This window comes from Ziziphus jujuba, chromosome 12, assembly GCF_031755915.1.
Source record: "Ziziphus jujuba cultivar Dongzao chromosome 12, ASM3175591v1".
Classification (NCBI taxonomy): Eukaryota; Viridiplantae; Streptophyta; class Magnoliopsida; order Rosales; family Rhamnaceae; genus Ziziphus; species Ziziphus jujuba.
The window spans coordinates 2,721,827-2,745,562 of NC_083390.1; the positions used below are offsets into that span (position 1 = coordinate 2,721,827).

At 35.1% G+C, this 23,736-nt stretch overlaps 4 protein-coding genes and 1 pseudogene across 5 annotated transcripts; 2 read left to right on the forward strand and 3 right to left on the reverse strand.

Moving 5' to 3' along the window:
• LOC112493217 (cysteine-rich receptor-like protein kinase 34) lies at positions 1-1,505 on the reverse strand (the record flags this gene model as incomplete). Its single annotated transcript, XM_048462699.2, has 4 exons — positions 1-300; positions 678-828; positions 919-1,156; positions 1,295-1,505. Coding segments are annotated over 4 exons (900 nt in total), but the record flags the coding sequence as incomplete, so codon positions are not given.
• A 2,249-nt stretch (positions 1,506-3,754) lies between these two features.
• LOC125418749 (G-type lectin S-receptor-like serine/threonine-protein kinase At1g11410) lies at positions 3,755-8,156 on the forward strand. Of its 2 annotated transcripts, none has more exons than XM_048463132.2 (7): positions 3,755-5,130; positions 5,282-5,413; positions 5,771-5,955; positions 6,142-6,352; positions 6,473-6,710; positions 6,804-6,981; positions 7,375-8,156. In XM_048463132.2, exons 1-5 carry the CDS (start codon positions 3,804-3,806, stop codon positions 6,514-6,516), a joined length of 1,899 nt encoding a protein of 632 aa, XP_048319089.2. In that variant the 5' UTR covers positions 3,755-3,803; the 3' UTR covers positions 6,517-6,710; positions 6,804-6,981; positions 7,375-8,156. The 2 variants fall into 2 exon arrangements, with proteins under 2 accessions (XP_048319089.2, XP_060669518.1); XM_060813535.1 differs by having other exon boundaries at positions 6,142-6,261.
• A 1,290-nt stretch (positions 8,157-9,446) lies between these two features.
• LOC125418757 (cysteine-rich receptor-like protein kinase 10) lies at positions 9,447-11,349 on the reverse strand (the record flags this gene model as incomplete). Its single annotated transcript, XM_060813528.1, has 4 exons — positions 9,447-9,707; positions 10,214-10,692; positions 10,831-11,041; positions 11,278-11,349. Coding segments are annotated over 3 exons (522 nt in total), but the record flags the coding sequence as incomplete, so codon positions are not given.
• On the reverse strand, positions 10,899-13,420 carry LOC125418650 (G-type lectin S-receptor-like serine/threonine-protein kinase At1g11410). The gene is made up of 2 exons (XM_048462700.2): positions 11,843-13,420; positions 10,899-11,428 (listed from the first exon to the last, which is right to left on the reverse strand). Exon 1 carries the CDS (start codon positions 13,125-13,127, stop codon positions 12,069-12,071), a length of 1,059 nt encoding a protein of 352 aa, XP_048318657.1. The 5' UTR covers positions 13,128-13,420; the 3' UTR covers positions 10,899-11,428; positions 11,843-12,068.
• Positions 13,421-18,970: 5,550 nt separating this feature from the next.
• LOC107428256 (G-type lectin S-receptor-like serine/threonine-protein kinase RKS1) lies at positions 18,971-23,090 on the forward strand (annotated as a pseudogene).
• The last annotated feature ends 646 nt before the right edge of the window (positions 23,091-23,736 follow it).

The following is a 23,736-nucleotide window of genomic DNA, read 5'->3' on the forward strand; positions in this document are numbered from 1 at the left end:
TTATACATTAAGCTCAACGAGCTTCAAGGAAGCAGCTTCTCCTGATCTAGACATCGAAGAGTCTGCATTATGAGAGGTATTCTTTAGGCAAATAAAAGCAGGTGTGTTGGGTGGAGGAAGAGAGGTTTCATTAGCCAACATGCCAATAACAGCAGACATAGTCGGTCGATCTGTTACACCTTCCTGCACACACAGTAGCCCAATGTGGATGCATTTTGAAATCTCCTGAGCAGAAAATAGCTGACAAAGTGTTGGATCAACTATATCCAACACTCTTCCTTCCTTCCATAATTCCCATATCTGTATCACTCAAAAAGATGACTTTTCATTTTTAGTATGATTGTCAAAGTAAGCAATTAATAATAAGGTCGTTTGTTGAAGACTAAGCATGCCTAAATATTGATAAAATGACTGTTATAATAGTCATTTTTAATGACAAAGATGTATGCTAAAATGAGCCTTTTCTTATTATTATTATTATTATTTTTTATAATAGTTTGAAATGGCTTCATTTTACACATATTTTTTCTTTAAGATTGCACTTTTGTTCTTAGAAGCCTATCTATCATTCGAAGCAAAAGCTCATCATACACAACTAAAGTAAAAGGCTAAAAGAAAAAAACTGAAAACAAATAACATAAAGGCTACCAAATGAGCACTTAGAAAGCAAAACTTACATGTGCAATGAGATTTGGGAAGGAGCTTCCATTGATAAAATCTGTGTTCTTCTTGCCACTGATGATCTCTAGTAGCAAAACACCGAAGCTGAACACATCAGATTTTGTTGAATATAGCCCTTGCATTGCATATTTGGGGGACATGTAACCACTGCAGGCACACAATATAAAAAGAAAAGCATATAACCTTGTTCATCTTTTGTCCAAGTAAGTGGATATCATAATGAGTATGATCACTTACTATGTACCAACTACCCTGTTTGTATTTGCTTGAATTTGGTCGTCTCCAAACGTCCTAGCCATTCCAAAATCTGAAATTTTTGGATTCATTGAAACATCCAATAGAACATTGCTAGCTTTTAGATCTCTGTTGATGATTTTCAGTCTTGAATCTTGGTGAAGATATAAGATCCCTCGAGCAATTCCAGTAACAATTTCGAGCTGCTCTGTCCTGTCCAAATGCGACCTTCTCGTTGCAGCTGGAACATATAGTAACAAAGCTTCAGTCTAGATTAAAGCTCAGATGAAAATGTAATTGCATGATTGAAATGATAATATATATGATTTTCTTTTGTGCAATTTTAGTAAACTGATAGTTTGTTTTGACAAAGTCTTACCAAATATAAAGTAGTCCAAGCTTTTGTTTGGTAAGTATTCATATATTAACATCTTCTCTTCCTTGTGGATGCCCAAAAGCCTCACTAGATTTCTGTGCTGTAGTTTTGCAATCAACATGACTTTGTTCTTAAACTCTTCCATTCCTTGTCCCGAATGTTTTGATAACCTTTTCACAGCTATTTCCCGGCCATTCACTAGTTGACCCTGAAATCATACACCAGTTATATCTATATCTATATATATATATATGGGGCATGAAATCCCCTCTTTGCCAAGCTCTCTTAATCTGGCATTATAATTTAATCAAACTGTTTCAGTTCTAATCACGCAGAGTTTGTCCTTTTAAATTTGGTACTAAATATTAATCAAAGAGCACTAAATTTGGTACTAGATTTTGTTGCCGATTGATCGTAGAGGAGAGCTAGCTGGATTTTGTTGCGGGCAGAAACAAAGGACAAAAAACATAAGGCTTAAATTGCAACAGTAATTAAACCAAAACTTTTTTAAAGAGAGTATTAATTATCATATAGAATTCAAGAAGCTAGCAAATCCAACTTTGGGGTTCGAGAATCTATGATAGCACTGAATTTGAAGAGAATTTTACTTGAGAATTGATCCAATTTGAAGGTGAATAAAACTAGATTCAAAATATAAATCCAAATGTCCAATCCTTGTGAAGATAAAAAATTAGGGATGTATCGTTGTTCTCTGTTCTCTGTTTTTGGTTTGTGTCCTTTTTGGCTTTTATTTTTTCTTAGTGTTTGCAAAGCCACACCAATGATGCCTAATGACTAGACAATAGTGCACACAATTAATTCATTCCCATTGTTTTTCCATGCTCAAGTTCCAATATATTGGATTTTTTTTCCAATAAAAGTCACATTACAGAACAGTGCTATAATAACTATTACACGCTATGAGACCTTTGCTTTTAGTAGCTAAGGACTTGTATCTAGCTATTTGGACTTTCAAGTAGACGTGGCCAGTTAGTTTAGACTAAGCCATTTGCCAAAAAATCCCACTTTTTTTGACAGTGAGGAATTAATAATTACATACTTGCTGGGAAGGGTATAATCCCCCAAAGTTCCAATAGAGCAATACTAAATTGGTGGTTTTAAATAGTAGCTATTGTTGAAGGAAGTGTTCAATAAGTTATTGAAAACTATTTTGACAAAAAACTTATAAAGTCCATCCAATATAAAAAATTAATAAAGTCCATCAAATATAAAAAATTAATCTTATACAATGTGGATCTCAAACAATAAGGATGAGTTTCAAGAAAATGATATCCAATAATCAAGATGTTAAAAATTGGAGCTGCTGCAAGCTGATTAGCTATATGGTCCGCATCAAGATGTATTATGTTTATTTTGATACGTAAACTTAAAATAGACCATAAAGAAATCAACTTAATTAGTCTGAAATTAAAGTAACCTTATGCATTATTTGGTTGGCTCAAAAAAATACAAAGTGTTGAATTTTTAAACATTATTGTAATTTGGTCAACTATGATAAGACAATATTAGATGGAATTTTTAAACATTATTGTAATTTGGTCAACTATGATAAGACAATATGAGATGGAATTTGGTCAACTATGATGAAAGACACATTTACTTGTAAAAAACTGCCGTCTTTAACTATTTTGATAACAAGTACATTAAATCTAATAAAGATGCAACCTTCTACTAAATTACAAATCAATGACAAAAAACATGCGTATAGAAATATTAAATGTACTAGACAATACGAAAGGGAAACTCTAATGCCAATGGGGATGTGGACCCATAAATTATTAGAATTTCTCAACCTTGAAAAGAATTTCGGTTTGTGAAAGTTGGTTTTATCTACATCCCCTCATCTGTTTGCTTTGTATTGTTTATTTATTTTGATGAATTATATATTTATTTTTTAATTTATGAGTTGTGGGTATAATTTAAACTGTAACCCGTACAATATAGATGGATTCCAAACCAAAGCCCTCACTTTCATTCATTTATGTATTCGCAAACATGAATCCAGCTTTTTGCATTTTTTTTTTCTATACCACCAATGATATAATTAATATCATCTTAATTAAAAATAGTAATAAATAAATAAAATAAACAAAATAAATAATAATAATAATGGCAGCCAAAATATGGTGAGATTTTATTACTAATGGGACAAAAGTGAGAGTTGGTGATATCGGTATGAAATTGTCAAATAAAAGATCTCAGAAGATATCTACGGACCCAGTTGAGAACTGATAGTAATTGCCTTAAACGTCATCAGTTTGAAATTGTCATTTTATGTTGTATTTGGTAATTACACAAGTGCCATCTAGTTTGGGAATTACCACTTGTCAATTTGCCTTGCTGACAAATCAGCTGGGTCGCTTTTCCTTTTGTTACATCTATGACTTCCCCTTAAGCAAGCTTAATATATAATACGAATCAACGACAACTTTTCTCATATGCAAATATTTTCAACAAAAAAGGCTCAAAACTCAAATCAGTAATAAAGATTATGAAGTTTGCAGTACAAGGTACGATTCACTATACGATACTGTTTCAACTCCTCCTTTTCGGACTTTGTAATTGCTTAGATACAATATCCATAAATACCCGCCCAGTTAGAGATACAGACAATGATATTTTAGTCTCCAGCGGTGGAACCTTTGCACTTGGATTTTTCAGACCTGGCAAATCAAATTACAGCTATGTTGGAATTTGGTACCACAAAATTCCAGAGCAAACTGTTGTGTGGGTTGCTAACAGAAACAATCCAATAAAGGATTCCTCTGGTTTTCTCTCCATCGATACTACGAATGGAAACCTCGTACTCTACCAAAACAGGACTAATCAAACAGCCGAGGTTGTCTGGTCCACAAATGATTCTTCTTCAGCATGTTCACCAGCAAGTGACTGTGCAGCTCAGCTACTGGATTCAGGCAACCTTGTTTTGCTCCATAACATCACGAAACAGGTTATATGGCAGAGTTTTGACCACCCAACGGACACAGCGCTTCCAAACATGAAATTTGGGATAGATCGAAGAACTGGACTGAATAGGTTCCTGACATCCTGGAAGTCTGAAGATGATCCAGGATCAGGAAATTACACTTATAGGATTGACCCAAGTGGGTCCCCTCAGCTGTTCGTGTACAAAGGTCAGATTCCATGGTGGAGAGCTGGTCACTGGAATGGGATGAGATGGAGTGGTGTACCTGCCATGGCTGGTAAACGCCTTTTCAGTGCGACTTTTGTTAACGACAACACTGAAATCAGTTATATGTGGGTTGTGCTCAATCACTCAATCTTGTCAAGAGTTGTTCTATTTGAGTCTGGAATTTTTGAACGCTTTACTTGGTGGTACGATCAAGTTGAGCAAGGATGGAATGGAGTGTGGTCGGCGCCCGCAGACCGCTGTGACCAATATGGTCAATGTGGTGCATTTGGTCTTTGTGACACTAGCAATTCGGAACAGTTTGAGTGCACTTGTTTGCCAGGATTTGAACCCAAGTCTGCTACTGAATGGTACATGAGAGATGCAAAACATGGCTGTGTAAGGAAACCCGGTACGTTGATTTGCAGTGAAGGTGATGGGTTTGTGAATGTGGCAAATGTCAAAGTTCCTGATACTTCTAATGTTAAAGTGATGAGTGGCGGTTTGACCTTGAAAGCATGTGAAAAGGAGTGCTTGAGGAACTGCAATTGCGCGGCTTATGCCAGTGCCAATATTAGTGGAGGAGGGAGTGGATGCATACTATGGCATGGGAATTTGACTGATACCAGAAAGTTCACAGTTGTTGGTGGTCAAGATTTATACGTTCGTGTTGATGAGCGTGAGTTAGGTACTTTCTCTTTAAGTTGAGCATGTTAACCGTGAAATTTTCTTTCCCCTGTATTCACTTTGAATTCTTAACTAATTGTCTAAGTTCCCTATATTTTTTTTTTGTTTTTTTGTTTTTTTTTGTGTTTTTGTTTTTGTTTTTGGGGTTTCAGCCCAGTATGCCAAGAAACAAAAAGGTATGCTTGTTAGCAAGAGGACTCTTATCATTTTGGTAGTCTCTGGTGTCTTAATTTTGTTCGGCATCATTTTCTTTGCATACTGGTTACTACAGAGGAAAAGACGAGGTATGTCAAATTTATTCTTACATGTCTTCTACTAAAATTGCAAACATTTCTGTTTGTTGTCTCTAATTAATACGACAATTGAACAATAGGTCAAAAGTCATTATGTCCTAAACAACATTTAATTCTCTTACCCTTTTATGTTGGAAGATTATGTGTTTTATTTGCTAAATGGCTTACGGTTTAGCTGGTGGAATTACTACTGTGTCATAAGGTAAATTCAAGGTTTCAGTTTACAAGTAAAAAGGAAAGACAGAGACATATAACCCGCATATATATGCATATTGATTTAATCTTTTGCTTCACTACTATCCCTTGTTCTGAAAAGGAGCTGCAAACATATTCTGTTTTTGTGTCAAGGACATCGTAAACTGTTCCCTGATGCTAACGTTACTTCTGAAGAATCCTCCGAGGAGGAGAAGCTTGGCCAGAGTAAAAGACATCCGGATTTACCATTTTTTGGTCTTAAAACCTTAATTACTGCCACAAACAATTTCTCTGCTGCAAATAAGCTTGGACGAGGTGGATTTGGTTCTGTCTATAAGGTAATTAACTATAAATCATTGAGAAATGTATGCTCTTTGATTAATGCTCAGCACTATTTTTATAAGTACAAGGAAAAATGTGTTGGACTAGAACTGAACCAATTTGATTAAATCATGACAGAGGAAGAGATCTAGGGAGATGGGATTTCAAGAACATAAATATATAAAACTGATGTGTGATTTCAGGGTCAACTAGGTGATGGAAAGGAGATAGCCGTGAAAAGATTGTCACAACATTCAAGACAAGGAATGGAAGAGTTTAAGAATGAAGTCATGGTGATAGCAAAACTACAGCACAGAAATCTTGTAAGGCTTTTGGGTTGTTGCATCCATAAGGAAGAGAAGATGTTAATATATGAATACATGCCAAACAAAAGCTTGGACTACTTCATATTTGGTAACCATCAGTTTACCGAAGTTGAGCATAGGGAAATCATGGATATTATCATTCTCATCATGCATGTACATCTTTAACTGAACATTCACTAGGCTGAAGTTTTGGTGCTATATGTTTTAGATGAAGCAAGAAGGTTGCATTTGGACTGGACAAAGAGGTTCTAAATTATTATTGGAATTGCTCGTGGGATCTTGTATCTTCACCAAGATTCAAGACTGAAAATCATCCACAGGGATCTAAAAGCTAGCAATGTTCTACTAGATGCTTCAATGAATCCAAAAATTTCAGATTTTGGAATGGCTAGGATGTTTGGAGATGACCAAATTCAAGCAAATACAAACAGAGTAGTTGGTACATTGTAAGTGATCACATTCATTCATTTATGGTTCACTTACTTGAACAAGAGATGAACAAGATTATATGTTTTTATTTTTATATCGTTTGACTGCAGTGGTTACATGTCACCCGAGTATGCAATGCAAGGGCTCTATTCAACAAAATCTGATGTGTTCAGCTTTGGAGTTTTGCTATTAGAGATCATTAGTGGGAGGAAGAACACAGATTATATCAGCGGAAGCTCCTTGCCAGATTATATCAATGGAAGCTCCTGGTCAAACCTCATTGCGCATGTAAGTTTTGCCTTTCTAAGTGCTCATTTGGTAGCAACTATGCTATTTGTTTTCAGTTTTTTTCTTGTAGTTTTTACTTTAATAGTATATGATGGGCTTTTGCTTCAAATGATAGTTAGGCTTCCAAGTACAAAAAGGCAATCTTAAATAAAAAATAGGTGTAAAATGAAAACCATTTCAAACTATCTATAAAAAATAGGCTCATTTTAACATACACTTTGTCATTACAAATGACTATTAAGGATAAAATACTATTATAATAGTCATTTTATTATTAATAGTCATTTTATCATTAATTAATGCATGCTTAGTCTTAAATGAACAACCTTACTCTTAATTGCTTACTTTGACAATCATACTAAAAATGAATAGTCATCTTTCTGAGTGATATAGATATGGGAATTATGGAAGGAAGGAAAAGTGTTGGATGTAGTTGATCCAAAGCTGTGCCTGCCATTTTCTGCCAAGGAGGTTTCAAAATGCATCCACATCGGGCTACTGTGCGTGCAGGAAGGTGCAAAATTTAGACCGACCATGTCTGCTGTTATTTTCATGTTGGCTAATGAAACCTCTCTTCCTCCACCCAGCACACCTGCATTTATTTTCCAGAAGAATGCCTCTCATATTCCTGATTCTTTAATGGTTATCTCAGCAAAAGCTGTTTCTTCAAATAGCGATACCATAACTATACTAGAAGCTCGTTGAGCTTAATGTATAAGGGTTGACCTTCTTGTTGTTCTTTCATCTAGAGCATGTAGCGTGGTTGGAATGATATTTTTCATAATTTCTTCTGAAGGAAAATCGGTGTAATAGTTCAAAATATTTTCTTATTAGATCCAATGTGACAATTGATAACTAAACCAAAGCGGTTAGGTTTTTCAAGCTCAAATATAGGGTGATCTGATTGATTTGGTTAAGAGCAGAAAAACCCATGGTTATCGTGAAATGATTTGATCATCTACGTTAGCATTTTTTGTCCTGTAAATTGCTCATTAAGTCAGTCTTTGGAACACAAACTTCCGAAAACTACTTGAAAATTTTCATAGTGAAACAGAGCTAAAACAGGGGAACTGCCTTTGAATGGCACTAATTACAGTGACACTATTGTATTTTATCAAATATTTCCATGCATAAATGTTCATGGTGATTACTACAATGAAAATATTTGGTACTTTTTGGCTGTATGTGGTGATACAATGTCTACATGTGCTGACAAATTCGCAGGAAATATATGTTTTCTTTTCTGGTTTACCATCAATGCCAAGCAGATAATGCCTGGATTTAGGTAGAAAAAGAGATCAAAAGGAGCAAAATGATGAAGATTGGAGTGGGTCTTTTGTTATTTTGGGCATGGTTTTTATTATAGCTAACTTTTTTAGTTGTAATAATTATATTGGTAATTGGAGGAAACATCATATTCTTCATCATCATCAACATCCCCTGATCTCAAAGAGAAAGCAGGTGGGAGATGGCGCAGTCCCGTTGAGGATGCTTACTGTGATGGTTCAATATGCAACCCTTAAGCTGTGAGAAATGTGATGTTGTACGCCAGCCAGGGTTCAAGGCTCTATATATTTCGTGTATGTTTGCTTTGTATTTGTAATATGAGCTGTTATCCACGTATTTCTCTGCTTTAGCAGGTGGGGTGGTCTATGCCATATGAGCATGAAATAAAATGATCCATAGATTATTTGCATGGGGATTATATATAATCATCTCTTTAACTGGATTTTCACATAATTAATTATAACAATTTCTCTTCTAAACTAAACCCCACATTCTCAAGGCCTTTTACTTCTTCTATAAGATATGAAGAAATTCTCAAGGCCTTTAACCATCAGAATCTCGACACCTACCTTAGACAGCAAGTCCTGGTGGAATACAGGAGCCAATTTATCATAAATCGATTTTTTCTCTTAAATTGAAGGAGCCAATTAGCCATAGAATCTTAACACCTACCATAAAGTAATCATAATGTCCTTATCATATAAAATTATAGAGATACAAGTATTCAATCCGGTTTGAGATCTCAGTGCAGAAACTTTGAAATTTATAATTGCATTCAACCTAGATAAATTTCAGAGGCTAGACAGACAACAGAAATTAATTCAAACCACCTAGAAACTTATTATTTCTCTTTTTGTTTAAAGTCTTCATATCATAAATTGATGAACTAGGGAATCTATTCAATTAATATTTTGATAGATTTTAAAGGAGTTAATGAATTTAAAAGAATTTATAGATTTTAATTGATTGATTTTGTAAGAATCATTCATAGAGTTAAGAGCATTTTCAAGGGGACTTTTTAAAATAAAAAGCATATTTTCCATGATAAAAGAGCCTTTTTTGATATAAAGAAAAAGGCAAAAAAAACAGCTCTTTATTCTTATTTCCTCTATAACATTTATCAATCTACTTATGACTCCTCTGTTCTTTTATATGAATTATTCTTCAAATATTATATTAGTGGCATGGGTACATGTGGTTCTTTAAATTAATTCAATATAATATTATTGTAGAAGAACAAGAAGAAGGTCACACATTATACATTAAGCTCAACGAGCTTCAAATGCAGTTATGGTGATGCTATTCAAAGAATAGCTTCTAATGATCTAGACATCGAAGAGTCTGCATTAGGAGAGGTATTCTTTAGGTAAATAAATGCAGGTGTGTTGGGTTGTGGAACCAATAACAGCAGACATTGTCGGTCGATCTGTTACACCTTCCTGCACACACAGTAGCCCAATGTGGATGCATTTTTCATTTTGAAATCTTCTGAGAAGAAAATGGCTGACAAAGTGTTGGATCAACCATATCCAACACTCTTCCTTCCTTCCATAACTCCCATATTTATATCACTCAAAAAAATGACTTTTCATTTTTAGTATGATTCTCAAAGTAAGCAATTAATAATAAGGTCGTTTGTTGAAGACTAAGCATGCCTAAATATTGATAAAATGACTCTTATACTAGTCATTTGCAATAACAAAGATGTATGCTAACATGAGCCTTTTTTTCTTTTTTTTTTATTATTTTTTATAATAGTTTGAAATGCCTTTCATTTTACATATATTTTTTTCTTTAAGATTGAACTGTTGTTCTTAGAAGCCTAACTATCATTTGAAGCAAAAGCCCATCATGCACAACTAATAAAGTAAAATCTTAAAAGAAAAAAATCTGAAAACAAATAACATATAGGCTACCAAATGAGCACTTAGAAAGCAAAACTTACATGTGCAATGAGATTTGGCGAGGAGCTTCCATCGATGTAATCTGTGTTCTTCCTGCCACTAATGATCTCTATTAGCAAAACACCAAAGCTGTACACATCAGATTTTGTTGAGTATAGCCCTTGCATTGCATATTCCGGTGACATATAACCACTGTAGGCACACAGTGTGAAAAGAATAGCATATAATCTTGTTCATCTTTGGTCCAAATAGGTGAATACCATAATCAATATGATCACTTACTATGTACCAACTACTTTGTTTGTATTTGCTTGAGTTTGGTCGTCTCCAAACATCCTAGCCATTCCAAAATCTGAAATTTTTGGATTCATTGAAACATCCAATAGAACATTGCTAGCTTTCAGATCTCTGTGGATGATTTTCAGTCTTGAATCTTGGTGAAGATATAAGATCCCTCGAGCAATTCCAGTAACAATTTCGAGCCGCTTTGTCCAGTCCAAATGTGACCTTCTCGTTGCATCTGGAACACATAGTAACAAAGCTTCAGTCTAGATTAAAGCTCAGATGAAAATGTAATTGCATGATTGAAATGATAATATACATGATTTTCTTTTGTGCAATTTTAGTAAACTGATAGTTTGTTTTGAAAAAGTCTTACCAAATATAAAGTAGTCCAAGCTTTTGTTTGGTAAGTATTCATATATTAACATCTTCTCTTCCCTGTGGATGCAACAACCCAAAAGCCTCACTAGATTTCTGTGCTGTAGTTTTGCAATCAACATGACTTCGTTCTTAAACTCTTCCATTCCTTGTCCCGAATGTTTTGATAACCTTTTCACAGCTATCTCCTGTCCATTAACTAGTTGACCCTGAAGTCATACACCAGATATATGCCATAAAATCCCCTCTCCCTCCCAAACTCTCTTACTCTGGTATCATAATTTAATGAAAGTGTTTCAGCTCTAATCACGGAGACTTTGTCGTTAGACTTGTAAATTTCGTACTAAATATTAATCAAAGAGCACTAAATGGGAAGCCATGTGAAATGAAAAGTAAGATGATTATTATAATGCCTCTCAATATTCTATCTAGTTTAAGTAATTACCTTATAGACTGATCCAAATCCACCTTGTCCAAGCTTATTTGTAGCAGAGAAATTGTCCGTGGCAGTAAGATGATTTTACTCTTCCCAAGATTCCTCTCCTTGGACGATTCTCCGGAAGTAATGTTAGCATTGAGGAATAAATTATGTTGTCCTTGACACAAAGATAGTATTACCACACACTCTTCAGCTCCTTTTTTACAAAAGAAGTGATAACAGAGAAATAAAAGACTAAATAATTCCATCTTTATTACTCTCTCTCTCTCTCTCTCTCTCTCTATATATATATATATATATGTCTCTGGCTCTCCTTTTTTACTTGAAGATTGAAATCTTGATTTTACTTTATGTCACCACAGTAATTTTCACCAGCAACAGGGCCAAAGGCCATATAGCAAATAAAACACATAGTCTTACAACACAAGATGATAAGCAAATTCAATATTGTTTAGGACACCTTGACTTTTGACCTACTGTTGAGTTGTTGCAGGAATTTGACACAGTAAAAAACAGAAATGTTTGAAAGCTTTGTAGAAAACAAAATTGTAAAAAAAAAAGTTTGACATACCTTTTCTTTTCCTCTTTAAAAGCCAATATGCTAAGAAGATGATGCCGAACAAAATTGCTACAGCAGAGATTACCAGTATAATATGAGTCAACTTAGCGGCAAGCAAACCTTTAGATTTCTTGGTATACTTGGCTGGTAAAAAAAAAAAAAAAACTACTAATTAGTTAAGAATAACAATTCAATTAAATATATGGAAAGAAAATTTTCTATGCTTAGAAGAAAGCACCTAATTCATGCTCATCAACGCAATGTACAAATCTTGACCAGCATCGACTGTGAACTTTCTGGTATCAATCAAATTCCCATGCCATAGTATACATCCACTCCCTTCTTTACTAATATTAGCGCTGGCATAGGCTGTGCAATTGCAGTTCCTCAAGCACTCCTTCTCACATGCTTTCAAGCTAAAACCGCTGCTAATCACTTCAACTCTAGGCGTATCGGGAACTTTTACATTTGCCACTTTAACAAATCCTTCACCTTCCCTGCAAATCAATGACCCTGTTTTCCTTACACAGCCATGGTTTGCATCTCTCATGGACCATTCGGTAGGAGACCTGGGTTCGTATCCCCGCAAGCAGGCGCACTTAAACTGTGAGGGATTGCTACTATCACAAAGACCAAATGAACTGCAATGTCCATATTGGTCGCAGCGATCCGTTGGTGCTGACCACATTTCATTCCATCCTTGCTCAGCTCCCTCGTACCATAGAAAGAGTTGAATTCTTCCACACTCATTTACAACAAATTGGGACAAGATTGACGAATCGAAGACATCCCACACACCACCTGTCTCATTTTTGTCATCCACAAAACCCACATGGAAGCGGAATTTAACCGCTAAGGCTGGTACACCATTCCATGCAATGCCATTCCAGTGACCAACACTCCACCATGGAATCTGACCTTTGTACACGATCAGCTGAGGGAACCCACTTGGGTTCATCCTAAAAGAGTAATTTCCTGTTCCTGGATCATCTTCTGACTTCCAAGATGTAATGAGCCTATTCAGTCCAGTTCTTCGATCTATCCCAACTTTCATGCTTGGAAGGATTGTGTTTGTTGGGTGGTCAAAACTCTGCCACATAACATGTTTACTAATGTTATGGAGCAAAACAAGGTTGCCCGTGTCCAATAGCTGAGCTACACAGTCAATTGCTGGTGAACATGCTGAAGAAGCGTTTGTGGACCAGACAACCTGGACAGTTTGATTAATATTTGTCCTGTTTGTTTTGTAGAGTACAAGGTTTCCATTTGTAGTATCAATGGTGAGAAAAGGAATCATTTATGGGATTATCTCCGTTAGCAACCCAGACAACTGTTTGCCCTGGAATTTTGTGATACCAAATTCCAACATAGCGGTGATTATTTGATCTGCTGAAGAATCCAAGTGCGAAAGTATCTCTGCTGGAGACTAAAACATCACCCTCTCTGATCGGATGGGATTTTATAGATATTGTGTCTAGGCAAGTGCAAAGTCTGAAAATAAGGAACAGAACCAATACATGGTGAATCATAAACTGTGGAAGATAATTCATAATAGTAATATGATATTGAAAACGGATTCAAGAGCTTTTCTTGAAAATATTTGTATATAAAACTTGCACTTCATTTTTATTATATTAGGCTTGCTTAATAAGGGAAGCCATAGATATTGCCACGCTAATAAACTCCTTTGCCACCGTATTTTTAACTTACTTTTCCAATTTTACCCCTTCCTCTTAATTTATGACTTCTGGTTTGTGAATCCCACCCCTGTTTAAATCAATCGCATCTGTGGTGAATAACTTCATTGGATAAGCCTCCCTGGAGTAAAATATGGTCAGTTGAGTCAAATTTCACCAACGGATACGTTGATCTATGACCAAGCAAGACAGTGATGCCTCCTTTCACGGAAGGCTGAAGATAATGGAACTTTTATTGTTCAAAACAGTATATTTCTTGCTTGACTTGGCTGATATGGTCAGTTCAGTCAAATTCCACAACGAATACGTTGACCTATGACCAACCAAGACCATGATGCCTCTTTTTATGGAAGGATGAAGCAAGTGGAACTTTTTTTGTTCAAAATAGTAAATTCTTACTTGGCTTGGCTGATATGGTCAGTTAAGTCAAATTTCACCAAAGGATACGTTGATCTATGACCAAGCAAGACAATGATGCCTCTTTTTATTGAAGGATGAAGCTATGAGTAATTTTTTATTTTTTCTTGGACGATGAAAGCTATGGATATTTTCTATATTGAAAATTTGGACGTTTTATTGGTCAAAAGAGTATATTCTTACTTGGCTTGGCTGAAGATCACAAAAGTCGTCAAACACTTATAACGACTAACCAAGACCAAATGGAAGACAAGATTTCAGTCTTGATGTCTCTATAGAAAATTCTATACGGTCAAATTGGAAGGGTATGATAAAACGGAGAAAAGGAGTTTATTAGCTGGAAAAAAAGCCACCATGTGTTGACAACAGGGCCCAAAGTTGGTATATGCTGAAAAATGAGTCAAGTAATTCCCTAACTATACGGGCATTGTGCATTGGAGAATGATATTTTGTCACCGTTGGGTGATCTGTATCAGTGGGATCTATATTTATGTGTTAATCATTAATTAGATTGTGTTAAGCATTTACTTTTCCATTTATAAATTTAATTTTTTTAAACTTAAAATTGATTTAAATGAAGCTAATTATTAATTAACATATAAGTAACGATGTCATGTATAATATTCATCATATTTATCCTTGTGTTTGGAATATTGTTTGGGGGATTATCCTACCCAGCATGTGACAGCCCAGACCACCCGCATACCATTTTGGCCCTGGAAAATCCTTTTACAACCCAGCCTGGAAAATCCTTTTACAACCCAGCCCTCACGGGTTTAAAACGCATCTCATGGATTTAAAACGCGTCTAGAAGGAAAAAGTATCCACACGCTTATAAGCCATGCTTCGTTCCCCTTTTCAAGAGTGTGGGACTTTACAATCCTCCCCCCTAAGCCATGCTTCGTTCCCCTTTTCAAGGGATGTGGGACTTTACAATCCTCCCCCCTTGAGGTCTAGCGTCCTCGCTGGCACACTGATCTGGGTTCAGCTCTGATACCATTTGTGATGGGCCAGACCACCTGCATGTAATATTGTCCGCTTTAAGCCTGGAAAATCCTCTTACAACCCAACCCTCACGGGTTTAAAATGCGTCTACAAGGAAAAGGTATCCACACGCTTATAAGCCATACTTCGTTCTTCTTTCCAATCGATGTGGGACTTCACACAACATGTAGGTACAATGATTTCTCACTGTCAAGTAAGTATGAGTGTCTGACATATAACTTAACACTAAACTAGCCACCAAAAAAGTCCAAATAGCTAGATACATGTCTTTTAAGCTACTAGAAGCAAAAGGACTTATAGTGTGTAATGGTTATAGCATAGTTCTATAATGTGACCCACAAGCTCATCCTGAATAGGACCAACAATTTAGAGCGTCTCTAATAACGGGAAGCAAAATTATAGTTTTGACATTTGAATGGAAGTTGTAAAAATTTAACGTCCTCATTTAAGATGCTATATTTGATGCATAAATCATACGCTACAGAGCAAGTAAAGTTTGTCTGAGATGGAATTTAGAGTTGGAAATGTACAGCTTATTTTCCTCCTCAAACTATCAGGTCCTGATCATGGTGTTACATGTACATCTTCATGGGTAACATCTCAATTCTCATATGTGCGAACATATATAGTATTAATTATGTGACCACCTGTGTTCAAATTGATTGAATTCTTACAGCAAACAGATATTGTAGTTGTAATTATTGGCATACAAATAAGGCACTCCCCTGTTTTAGCTCTGCTTCAGTATGAAAATTTTCAAGCAATTTTTGGTTGTTTGTGTTGCAAATACTTCCTTAATGAGCAATATACATGGCAAAAAATATGAACATAGTTTATCAACTTGTTCTTAACCAACTTGGTCTATATTTGAGTTTTAAAAGTCTAACTGTATTAGCTTAATTATTAATTGTCACATTGGATCAAATAGGAAAATATTTTTATACAAATACATCCATTTGCACCTGCAAGAAATTATGAAACAAATCATTCCAGCCATGCTATATATTATAGATTCAAAAGAAGGAGGTCAAAACTTTATATATCGAGCTCAACGAGCTTCAAGTGTAGTTATGGTAATGCTAATCAAAGACACAGGTTCTCCTGATCTTGACGTTGAAGAGTTGGCATAATGTGAGGTATTCTGTTGGAAAATAAAAGGTGTGTTAAGTGGAGGAAGAGAGGTTTCATAAGCCACATTGTCGTTCGATCTGTTGCACCTTCCAGCACACATAGTAGCCCAACTTGAATGCGTTTTGACATTTCCTCCTGAGCAGAAAATGGCTGACACATCTTAGCCATTCCAAAATCTGAAATTTTTGGATCCATTCAAGCATCTTGCAGAACATTGCTAGGTTTTAGATCCCTGTGGATGATTTTAAGTCATTGAATCTTGGTGAAGATAAAAGATCCCTCGAGCAATTCAATAACAATTTCAAACCGCTTTGTCCAGTCCAACTGTGACCTTCTTGTTGCATCTAGAACATATAGCGATAAAGCTTCAGTCTAGATTTGTGCTCAGTTAAAAATGTAATGCATGATTGGAATGATAATAATCATGATTGTCATCTGTGTAATTCTACTAAACTTGTAGTTTGGTTTGAAAAATTGTCACCAAATATGAAATAGTCCAAGCTTTTTTTTTGGCAAGTATTTCATATATTGACATCTTCTCTTCCTTATGGATGCAACAGCCCAAAAGCCTCACAAGGTGTCGGCACTGCAGTTTTGCTATCACCGTGACTTCATTCTTAAACTCTTCCATTCCTTGTCCCGAATGCTTTGATAACCTTTTCACAGCTATTTCCCGTCCATTCACTAGTTGACCCTGAAATCATACACCAGTTATATCTATATCTATATATATATATGGGGCATGAAATCCCCTCTCTCTCAAGCTCTCTTACTCTGGCATTATAATTTAACCAAACTGTTTTAGTTCTAATCACGCAGAGTTTGTCCTTTTAAATTTGGTACTAAATATTAATCAAAGAGCACTAAATTTGGTACTAGATTTTGTTGCCGATTGATCGTAGAGGAGAGCTAGCTAGATTTTGTTGCAGGCAGAAACAAAGGACAAAAAAATAAGGCTTAAATTGCAACAGTAATAAAACCAAAACATTTTTTAGAGAGAGTATTAATTATCATATAGAATTCAAGAAGCTAGCAAATCCAACTTTGGGCTTCGAGAATCTATGATAGCACTGAATTTGAAGAGAATTTTGCTTGAGAATTGATCCAATTTGTAGGTGAATAAAGCTAGTTTCAAAAATATAAATCCAAATATCCAATCCTTGTGAAGATAAAAAATTAGGGATGTATCGTTGTTCTTTGTTCTCTGTTTTTGGTTTGTGTCCTTGTTGGCTTTTATTTTTTCTAACTGTTTGCAAAGCCACACAAATGATGCCTAATGAATAGACAACAATGCACATAATTAATTCATTCCCATTGTTATTCCATGCTCAAGTTGCAATATATTACATATATTTATTGGATTTTTTTTAACCAATAAAAGTCACATTACAGAATAGTGCTATAATAACTATTACACACTATAGGACCTTTGCTTTTGGTAGCTTAAAAGACTTGTATCTAGCTATTTGGGCTTTCAAGTATAAGCGGCCAGTTAGTTTAGAGTTACACAATTTGTCAAAAAATCCCACTTTTTTTGACAGTGAGGAATCAATAATTACATACTTGCTGGGTAGGGTATAATCACCCAAACATTCCACTATAGTAGCTATTTTTGAACAAAGTGTTCAATAAGTTATGGGAATCTATTTTGACAAAAAACTTATGAAGTCCATCCAATATAAAAAATTAATCTTATATAATGCCGATCTCAAACAATAAAGATGAGTTTCAAGAAAAAGATATCCAGTTATAAAGATGTTAAAAATTGGAGCTGCTGCAAGCTGATTAGTTATATGGTCTGCATCAAGATGTCTTATATTTATTTTGACACGTAAACTTAAAATAGACCATAAAGAAATCAACTTAATCTGAAATGAAAGAAACTTTATGCATTATTTGGTTGGCTCAAAAAATACAAAGTGTTGAAGTTTTGAGCATAATTGTTATTCGGCCAAATATCATACAACATTAGATGGAATTTTCTCTTAAGAAAGTCTCATGATGAAAGACACTTTTACGTGTAAAAACTGTCATCTTTATTTTAGCAAAAAAAGAAAAAATCTTTAACTATTTTAATAGCAAGTACAGTAAATCTAATAAAGATGTAACCTTCTACTAAATTATAAACCAATGAGAAAAAAACATGTGTAAAAGGAGAATGATAGTTATAAAAGGGACGTTCCGGCCCTATTTTTGGTTTTTGTATCGAATTCTTTTTTTTTTTTCCCTGGGAACACCCTATTTTTGTTTGAAGGGAAAGTCTAAATGCCAATGGGGATATGGACCATATATTATTAGAATTTCTCAACCTGTAAAAGAATTTCGGTTTCTGAAAGTTGGTTTTATCTTCATCCCCTCCTCTGTTTGCTCTGTTCTATTTATTTATTTGGGCGAATTATTTATTTAATTTTTAATTTATTATAATTGGGTACAAATTAAATTGATTGTACCCCTACTGTAAAGATAAATTCCAAACCAAAAAGCCCTCACTTTCATTCATTTATGGATTCGCAAACATGAATCCAGCTTTTGTCATTTTTTTTTTCCCTATACCACCAATGATATAATTAATCTCTCTAAAAAAAAAAAAAAATTGATATAATTAATATCATCTTAACTAAAAATATTAATAAATAAATAAAATAAACAAAATGAATAATAATAATAATAATTATAATAATAATAGCAGCCAAAATATGGTGAGATTTTATTACTAATGGGAAAAAAAATGAGAGTTGGTGATATCTATATGAAATTGTCAAATAAAAGATTCCAGAAGATATTTACAGTTGAGAATTGATAGTAATTGGCTTAAACGTCATCAGTTTGAAATTGTCATTTTATTTTGTATTTAGTAATTACACAATTGCCGTCTTGTTATTGAATTATCACTTGGACTTTATGCCTTGCTGACAAATCAGCTGGGTCACTTTTTCTTTTGTTGCATCTATGGCTTCCTCTTGAGCAAGCTTAATGTAAAATATGAATCGACAACTTCACTAATATGCAAATTTTTTCAAAAAAAAGGCTCCAAACTCATATCAGTAATAAAGATTATCAAGTTTGCAGTACAGGGTATGATTCACTATAGAATACTGTTTCAATTCCTTCTTTTCGGACTTTATAATTGCTTGGATACAATATCCATAAATACCCAACCAATTAGAGCCACAGATAATAATGTTCTAGTCTCCAGCGGCGGAACCTTTGCACTTGGATTTTTCAGACCAGGCAAATCAAATTACAGCTATGTTGGAATTTGGTACCACAAAATTCCAGGGCAAACTGTTGTGTGGGTTGCTAACAGAAACAATCCTATAAATGATTCCTCTGGTTTTCTCTCCATCGATACAACTAATGGAAACCTCGTACTCTACCAAAACAGGACTAATCAAACAGCTGAGGTTGTCTGGTCCACAAATGCTTCTTCTTCAGCATGTTCACCTGCAAGTTACTGTGTAGCTCAGCTATTGGACTCAGGCAACCTTGTTTTGCTCCATAACATCACGAAACAGGTTATATGGCAGAGTTTTGACCACCCAACGGACACAATGCTTCCAAACATGAAACTTGGGATAGATCGAAGAACTGGACTGAATCGGTTCCTGACATCCTGGAAGTCTGAAGATGATCCAGGATCAGGAAATTACACTTATAGGATTGAGCCAAGTGGGTCCCCTCAGCAGTTCTTGTACAAAGATCAGATTCCATGGTGGAGAGCTGGTCACTGGAATGGGATCGGATGGAGTGGTATACCTGCCATGGCTGGTAAATTCATTTTCAATTTGAGTTTTGTGAACGACAACAATGAAATCAGTCAAATGTGGGGTGTGCTCAACTCCGCAGTCCTGTCAAGAATTGTTGTATTTGAGTCTGGAATTGTTGAACGCTTCAATTGGTGGTACGATCAAGGTGAGCAAGAATGGAATGGAGTGTGGTCGGCACCCACAGACCGCTGTGACCAATATGATCATTGTGGTGCATTTGGCCTTTGTGACAGTAGCAATGCTGAACAGTTCGAGTGCACTTGTTTGCCGGGATTCGAACCCGGGTCTCCTGCTGAATGGTACATGAGAGATGCAAAACATGGCTGTGTAAGGAAGCCCGGGACGTTGATTTGCAGTGAAGGTGATGGGTTTGTGAATGTGGAAAATGTCAAAGTTCCTGATACTTCCAATGTTAAAGTGATTAGTGGCGGTTTGAGCTTGAAAGCATGTGAAAAGGAGTGCTTAAGGAACTGCAGTTGCGCTGCTTATGCCAGTGCTAATATCAGTGAAGGAGGGAGTGGATGTATACTATGGCATGGGAATTTGACTGATACCAGAAAGTTCACAGCTGCTGGTGGTCAAGATTTATACGTTCGTGTTGATGAGCGTGAGTTAGGTACTCTCTCTTTAATTTGAGCATGTTAACTGTTAAATTTTCCTTCCCCTGTATTCACTTTGAATTCTTAATTAATTATCTAAGTTTTGTTTTGTTTCGCATTTTTTTTTTTTTTTTTTCAGCCCAGTATGATAAGAAACAGAAAGGTATGCTTGTTAGTAAGAAGGCTCTTATCATTTTGGTAGTCTCTGGTGTCACAATTTTGTTCAGCATCATTTTCTTTGCATACTGGTTACTACAGAGGAAAAGAAGAGGTATGTCAAACTTACTCTTACACTTTTTTCTTCTACTAAAATTGCAAACATTTCTGTTTTTTACTTTGTAATTAATGAGACAATTGAACAATAGGTCAAAAGTACTAAACAATATTTAATTTTCTTAACCTTTTATGTTGGAAGATTATGTGTTTTATTTGCTAAATGGCTTATGGTTTAGCTGGTGGAATTACTATTGTGACATAAGGTAAATTCAAGGTTTCAATTTACAAGTAAAAAGGAAAGCGAGAGACATATGACCTGCCTATATATGTATATTGATTCAATCTTTTGCTTTTCTACTATCACTTGTTCTGAAAAGAAGGATCTGCAAAGTCTCAGATAATTCTGTTTTTGTGTCAAGGACTTCGTAAACTGTGCCATGATGCTAACGTTACTTCTGAAGAATCCTCCGAGGAAGATAAGCTTGGCCAGAGTAAAAGACATCCAGATTTACCATTTTTCGATCTAAAAACCTTAATTACTGCCACAAACAATTTCTCTGCTGCAAATAAGCTTGGACGAGGTGGATTTGGTTCTGTCTATAAGGTAATTAACTACTCTAAATCATTAAGAAATTTATTCTCTTTGATTAATATTTAGTAATATATTTACAAGTACGAGGAAAATTGTGTTTGATTAGAACTAAAACAACTTGATTAAATTATGACTGAGGAAGAGAGCTGGGGAGATGGGATTTCAATGACATAATTATATGATTTCAGGGTCAACTAGTTGATGGACAGGACATAGCTGTGAAAAGATTGTCAAAACATTCAAGACAAGGAATGGAAGAGTTTAAGAATGAAGTGATGGTGATAGCAAAACTACAGCACAGAAATCTTGTAAGGCTTTTGGGTTGTTGCATCCATAAGGAAGAGAAGATGTTAATATATGAATACATGCCAAACAAAAGCTTGGACTACTTCATATTTGGTAAGAATTTTTCAAAACAACTGCCAGTTTACTGAAGTCTCACAGATGAAAATCATAGATATTATCATTCTCATCATGCATGTACATCTTTAACCGAACATTCACTTGACTGAAGCTTTGATGCTATATGTTCTAGACAAAACAAGAAGGTCCCATTTGGACTGGACGAAGAGGTTCGAAATTATTATTGGAATTGCTCGTGGGATCTTGTATCTTCATCAAGATTCAAGACTGAAAATCATCCATAGGGATCTAAAAGCTAGCAATGTTCTACTAGATGCTTCAATGAATCCAAAAATTTCAGATTTTGGAATGGCTAGGATGTTTGGAGACGACCAAATCCAAGCAAATACAAACAGAGTAGTTGGTACATTGTAAGTGATCACATTTATTCATTTATGGTTCACTTACTTGAACAAGAAATGAAAAATATTATATGCTTTTGTTTTTATATCGTGTGACTGCAGTGGTTACATGTCACCCGAGTATGCAATGCAAGGGCTATATTCAACAAAATCTGATGTATTCAGCTTCGGTGTTTTGCTATTAGAGATCATTAGTGGCAAGAACACAGATTATATCAATGGAAGCTCCTTGCCAGATTATGTCAATGGAAGCTCCTGGTCAAACCTCATTGCACATGTAAGTTTTGCATTTCCAAGTGCTCATTTGGTGGCATCTATGTTATTTGTTTTCACTTTTTTCCTTGTAGTTTCTACTTTAGTTGTGTATGATGGACTTTTGCTTCAAATGATAGTTAAGCTTCCAAGTATAGAAGTGCGATCTTAAAGAAAAAATATGTGTAAAATGAAAACCATTTCAAACAATTTATAAAAAAATAGGCTCATTTTAACATACACTTTGTCATTACAAATTACTGTTATAATAGTCATTTTATCATTAATTAATGCATGCTTATTCTTAAACAAACAACCTTACTCTTGATTGCTTACTTTGACAATCACACTAAAAATGAAAAGTCATCTTTCTGCGTGATATAGATATGGGAATTATGGAAGGAAAAGTGTTGGATATAGTTGATCCAAAGCTGTGCCTGCCATTTTCTGCCAAGGAGGTTTCAAAATGGATCCACATCGGGCTACTGTGTGTGCAGGAAGGTGCAAAAGATAGACCGACCATGTCTGCTGTTATTTTCATGTTGGCTAATGAAACCTCTCTTCCTCCACCCAACACACCTGCATATATTTTCCAAAAGAATGCCTCTCATAATCCTGATCCTTCAATGTCTAGCTCAGCAGAAGCTGTTTCTTGTAATAGCGTTACTATAACCACACTAGAAGCTCGTTGAGCTCAATATGTAATGTTTGACCTTGTTGTTGTTCTAGCATCTAGGACATATAGCATAGTGGGATTAATATTTTTCATAATTTCTTGTGAACAAAATTCAGTGTATTAGATCAAAATATTTTCTTACTAGTTCCAGCGTGACAATTGATAACTAAACCAATGTGGTTAGGTTTTTCAAGCTCAAATATAGGCTGATCTGATTGATTTGGTTAGGAGCAGAAAAACATATGGTTATCTGCTCGAAAATGTGAAATGATTTGTTCATATATATTAACATTTTTTTTCTTGTAAATTGCTCATGAAGTCAGTTTTTGGAACACGAACTACCGAAAACTACTGGAAAATTTTCTTAGTGAACCAAAGTTAAAACAGGGGAAGTGCCTTTGAATGGCACTCGTTACTGCAACAATGTTGTATTTTATCAAATATTTCCATACATAAATGTTCATGGTGATCACTACATTGAAAATATTTGGTGCTTTTTGGCTGTATGCAGTGATGCAATGTCTACATGTGCTGACAAATTCACAGAAAATATATGTTTTCTTTTCTGGTTTACCATCAATGCCAAGAAGATAATGCCAGAATTTACATAGAATAAGAGATCAAATGGAGTAAAATGATGAAGGTTCGAGTTGGTTTTTGGTTATTGTGGGCATGGTTTTTATTATACCTAATTTTTGTAGCTGTAATAATTATATCGGTAATTGGAGGAAACATCATATGCTTCATCATCATCAACATCCCTGTTCTCAAAGAGAAAGCAGGTGGGAGA